The sequence below is a fragment of the Pempheris klunzingeri genome, chromosome 23 (assembly GCF_042242105.1).
Source record: "Pempheris klunzingeri isolate RE-2024b chromosome 23, fPemKlu1.hap1, whole genome shotgun sequence".
Taxonomy (NCBI): domain Eukaryota; kingdom Metazoa; phylum Chordata; class Actinopteri; order Acropomatiformes; family Pempheridae; genus Pempheris; species Pempheris klunzingeri.
Window position 1 is genome coordinate 147,501 of NC_092034.1, and position 5,643 is coordinate 153,143.

The window sequence follows — 5,643 nt, forward strand, 5'->3', positions numbered from 1 at the left end:
ACAGACAGACTGAAACCACAGACAGGCAGCTTGGAGGCAGACAGACAGACAGGCTGAAACCACAGACAGGCAGACTGAAACCACAGACAGGCAGACAGACAGACAGACAGAGCCTGGAGGCAGACAGACAGACAGGCTGAAACCACAGACAGGCAGACTGGAACCACAGACAGGCTGAGACCACAGACAGGCAGGCAGACAGACAGATTGAAACCACAGACAGACAGGCTGAAACCACAGACAGGCAGGCAGACAGACAGCCTGGAAGCAGACAGACAGACAGACTGAAACCACAGACAGACAGACAGACTGACAGCCTGAAACCACAGACAGGCAGACAGGCAGACAGACAGACACCGTCAGCAGACGACCCCCCCAAAAGAAATGATCAGTGAGTTTATGATGATGATGATGTTGCCATGGCGATGGACTTGGTCTCACGTTGGCGTGTTCTTATCATCACAACAATAACAGACCAGCGAAACATAGCGAGAACCCAGACTTTTATTTTGAAGGACTGCTTCCTACTGCTGCACTTCAACCTGGGACCAATCACGGCCTGCTCTGTCAGTCACATGACCTTTCCTTGTTCACCTGCTGGCTGAGGATGAGTGTGAGGAGGAAGATTCACCACAGCGTGAACACATGCACACTACTAGTGATAGTAAACTGGTGTAATATGACACCAGGACAGAGGCCCTTAGTTACGCCCCTAGCAACAGAGACCATAACTAGTCCCCGCTGAGTCGGCCGCTGAGCCGATGCCTTTCAGAGATGGAGGCATTTCCCAAACCGGCGGCGCCGTGTGGCTTAAGGAAACTAAAGAGCTTTGGAGGAGAAACTCTGGACTCTGTTCTGACTCAGAGTAAATACTGGCCAGGTTCAGATGAAGCATCAGCCATCAGTGAGGCTCCACCTGCACCCAGCAGGACAGACAGGAGACATGTGGACAGACATTAAGGTTAAAGCATCAGTAACTACTTAACTAATAAAAACAGTCTCGTCTTGCCCTCCTCAAAGCATCGGACACCGATGGTCAGAAACTCCAGTCTAGATCAGACTGGGTTCCACTCAGACCATCAGTAAGGGGTTCCACAGGGGTCCATCCTTGGACCACTGCTGGTCACCCTATCCATTAACAACATGATCCTGCACCCCCCCCCCCAGCCCAGGTAGCACTTGTTAATCATAAACTAGCTTTAAACAGTGTTCTCCACCTCCATCACTGTCCTGCCGGACTCTTCCTGAGTCCTCCACACGCTCCAGATGGTCTGAGTCCATGGGACAGTAAAGCTACTGTGTCTGCTGGACAGATTCTGTTTCCACATTCAGCCGCTTCATCTCTTCAGTTACACTCAAGAGTATCTGAGAGCTTTATGAGCAGGAGCTTCTCTGCATCAGAAGGTTGGATGGAAGAAACCAGCTCCTCATGTTCTCTGCCGCTGAAGATCCCTCTCCTCATTTAAATCCACTGAGCTCAGCACTGGATCCAGTGCCTCCAAACCTGATCACCTCTAGTCTCTGTTCCTTCTTCTCTTGGTTTCTTGTTGTTGGTGAACTTAAACAGTTCTCTCAGAGATCACACAGGTTCATCCTGAAAACTCTTATTCTGCTTTGTTACAGGGGTTTTATATATAAATAGATCTATTTATATCATCTGTGTTTCTGATTCTAATCTTCACCAAATCATCCACCAATATCAGATCAATGACTCTTACATGAAATAAAGTGCAGCAGAAAGTCTTTTTCCTTTTAGTGTATTTCACTCTGACATGGTTTTACTTCTTAAACCTTTGTGGCTCCGCTGAACCCTCCTCCTCCTCCTCCTCCTCCTCCTCCTCCTTCTCCTTCTCCTTCTCCTCCTCCTCCTCTTTAAACAGTAATCAGCTGTAGACGGCTACATGGATGTTTCCTAAGTTACCCGCTGAGCTCAGGGCACCGAGCTGACGGCTCATCATCACCCCATCGATGCTGCCATGTGATCCAGTGGGGCAGCAGGCTGAGTGCCCCCCCCCAGGGGTGGAAACCTCCTGCCTGGTCTGGTGGGTGAGTGGCCGTCGGAGGAAGAAGCTCCTGCTCCGACAGACAAACTTCACCTGGAGGCAGTCAGGTCCTCTGGAGGGTCCACCATCACCACACTCAGGAGGTGGGGGGGCCTCTGCTGACTCTGTAGTAAACTGGGTGCCAGACCCCCACGGGTCCAGTCCACCACAGGTCCGGACCACCACGGGTCCAGACCACCATGGGCAGACGGGGTCCTGTCTGCTCTGACTCGAGCGTCTACACGCTACTGGTGGATCCTGATTGGCCAGCGGCTGCTGTTCGGTATGAACTGGTCATGTGGTCTGACCTCAGAGGACTTACCTGGTCTACAGGTGATGAACCGCTCACCTGGCCAGTGGACTGTCAACACACACCACCCGTCTCCCTCCCCCACCCGCCCGTCTCACCTTCCACCGCTCAGAGCATTTCTTGGAGAACTCGGCGAAGTTGACGGACTGCTCTGGGTTCTTCTTCCGATGTTCCTCTCGACACGTCTGGACAAAGAACGCGTACGCCGACGTCTTCCCCTTCGGCTTGTTCACGTCTTTACGCATCATGGTGGCGGCCTGACACACAGACAGGTAGATAGACAGGCGGGTGGAGAGAAAGACAGAGAGGAGCTTAGTCCTGATTTAACCGGCTAATTCATTAATTAACCTTTTCATCTCACGGTTATTTTACCAGTCAATCACCGATCAATCACCTGATCTGTCATTTACCCCAAAGGCAGCACATTTCTGTTGTTGAGCGCCGACTGATAATCATCAGCTAGACGAACCGGTCTGCAGAGACCGTCCAGCCCAGCGAGAGACCAGCTGGACGGTAGACCGGCTGCACCTTTAATATCATGAAGCCTTAATGGCTGCAGCCATCGATCACTGACTAACCTGCTGCTCGTCCCAGGTGACATCTTCAGACCTTCAAACCTGACAGTAGCTGCCCCCCCCCCCCCCCAGACTGGTGATTGATTACCAATACTGACAGTAGCTGCCCCCCCCCCCCCAGACTGGTGATTGATTACCAATACTGACAGTAGCTGCCCCCCCCCCCCCCCCAGACTGGTGATTGATTACCAATACTGACAGTAGCTGCCCCCCCCCCCAGCACAGTAAACAGACACACAGTTGAACCATGTCGGCCTTTATTCTCTTCACATTATGGAAACATGTTACAGGTGAACTGGCAGAGACACAGTTGGGTGAAATGACCCTTTAATCTGTTTAAATACCTGTCTGGTCAGAATGGGGATTTCACCTTATAAAGACGTAGATGTATTTTAATGTACCCCCCCTGCGGACCGGAGCCCCGGGGCCGTCTGGCCCGGAGTCCCGGAGTCCCGTCTCACGGCGGACTACCGGGGCCTCACTGGGAACAAAGAGAACAAAGCGGGGCTCCATCTTCTCTTCTGGGGAGGCAGCAGGCCCACCGACCCGGGCTGGACTCTGTTCAGCTCCGCGACAGCGCCGGGACATCCCGCCCCGGTTCCCCGCCCCCCCGCGGTGACAGGGGACCTGCGAGCCGTAGAGATGAACGAAAAGCGCCGCTAGCCGTGTTTTCTATGGAGGTCTACGGTCTGCTGCAGTTAGCTTAGCCGTGCTAACAGCTAGCTCCCGCAGAACAATAGACCACCATTTGCTTCCCGCCCTCTGCGGGCTAGCCGCCCCATCCCCCTCCGCTAGCGGCGGGCTAACAGCTAGCAGGCGGAGGAAAAACACGGTAAACCCGCAGACTCGTTACAAACCCCAGCTCGACACTTTCCGGTGAAACGGACGAGTTATCTTTGAGCCCCGCCGCTGATTTTAGTCCTGACAGGCGCGTTTGTGATGGAAATACAGAGTGAGCGCTGCAGCTACGCATTTTCAACGACGGGCTCCGGTTATGCTCCGGAGAGGTCAGCGGTGTGTGGACGGGACGAGGCTATTTCCTGGCATTCAAGCCCCGTAATGGGCGTTCCGTGTTTACAGCCGCACGTCTCGGTCAGTCCCTCGGCTGCGCTCCCAGACAGACTCAGAGATGCTGATGAATGTCACGGCCGTCACAGCGGCCATTTTATTCCCGTTTCCAGACCTTTATCACTGGATCCCGCACGTCGGGAAGAAGCCGACCGGTAAATCAAAGCCAGCTCATATTCAGAGACACTAACGGGGGCGAAGCGGAGCCCGGCAGTAAGGGCAGGGGCTGCGGTACTCACTGGTCTGGGTGCGGGCTGAAGCAGACTGCGGGTCGGGTTCGGTTCGGGTTCTCGGGTCTTGTTGTTGTTTGGTGGCTGAAGCAGCGACTGGAGCCGTTGGTTCACTTTCAAACTGGGTCGAGCCTGAGCGCGGCCCCGCCCCCGGCCCCGCCCCCCGCGGTCATCCCTATCCAGAGGGCGGGGTCACGGACGGCCAACCGGGGCGGAGCTCGGCCCGATACTCCTCTGTGATTGGCTTCCGGGACCGCAAGTCAAACCTCGTTGCTACACGGCCCCGCCCGCCTAGCAACGCCAACAGGGCGGGAATCCTACGCCCACAACAGGGTGGAGCCAGTCTGCGTTCCTGCGTCTGATTGGTCACAATAGGTGTTTGTCAAATGAAGTGGCCAATCCGTGAAGAGGTGGAGGAGGGGCGGCAGACAGCAGAGGCATGAAGATGGAGGGTGTTTGGCACAATGTTATCAGAGTGACTTCAGAGCTGTTAAACTGTATTAGTATTATTATATTATTATATTATCATGGATGAAGGGATGCAGGTGAAGACTGAGCATTTAACCAGCTCCATCCTCTTTGATCACACATGGTGTGTTTAGGAGTCCGTTGGCGGCCATCTTCCCTCAGTTTGATCTCTGCTCTTGTTCTTCATCGTCGTCTCACCACTGAGCTCGTAAATCCCTCGATCCTGAACAGCTTCTGTCCGTCTGCAGGAGGAACACTTAACCTGCCGGTAAGATCCGACAGGTTCCCCTTTAACCTGCCGCGGCCTCACCAAAACAAAGATGGCTGCCAGAGACGAGCCAAGTTCAAGATTCAGGACCTTCATCAGTCACATACAGTTACACAGTCTAACATGCAGAGAAACAATAAGAGTAGAAACACAAAGAAATATATCTATAAAGATAGAGATCAATCAAGTCTGGAACCTGTGCAGAATATGGACGTCTATATAAAGAAGGATGTGAACAGGTAAAGGTTAGTACTAGTTAGTATAGTTAGTATAGACCTGTCCACCGGGGGGGCCTTTATCTCCTGTGTGTGTGTTAAAGATGGAGCTAATCTTTGTTCACAATCCTGATGATAATCAGCCTTTAATATTCAGATCATATCTTCAGTCAATAGATTCAGTTACAGTTATTACAGTTGTTAGACTGTGAACACACACACACACACTCACACACACACACACACACACACACACACAGAGACACACACACTCACACACACAGACACACACACACTCACACACACACACACACACCCTCTCTGTCTCTCCGTTAACGGACGGAACCTCCTAAAATAACGGCTGATTAGAATAAATCGATCCGTCAGTAACAGCAGCCTGTTTGTCCTCTGACCCTCCGCGGACACCGTAGTTTAACAGGAAGTGAGTTTGAAGGCTCGGGGCGGTT

At 52.8% G+C, this 5,643-nt stretch overlaps 1 protein-coding gene across 1 annotated transcript in view; it reads right to left on the reverse strand.

The window, feature by feature from the left end:
* LOC139222509 (high mobility group protein B2-like) overlaps positions 1–4,358 on the reverse strand; it is a 6,807-nt gene extending 2,449 nt beyond the window's left edge. The window contains exons 1-2 of the mRNA XM_070854287.1: positions 4,235–4,358; positions 2,451–2,609 (exon numbers count right to left, since the gene is read on the reverse strand). Coding sequence (XP_070710388.1) covers positions 2,451–2,600 — 150 coding nt within the window. The 5' untranslated portion in view covers positions 2,601–2,609; positions 4,235–4,358. The remainder of the gene's footprint in view (positions 1–2,450; positions 2,610–4,234) is intronic.
* Positions 4,359–5,643: the final 1,285 nt, after the last annotated feature.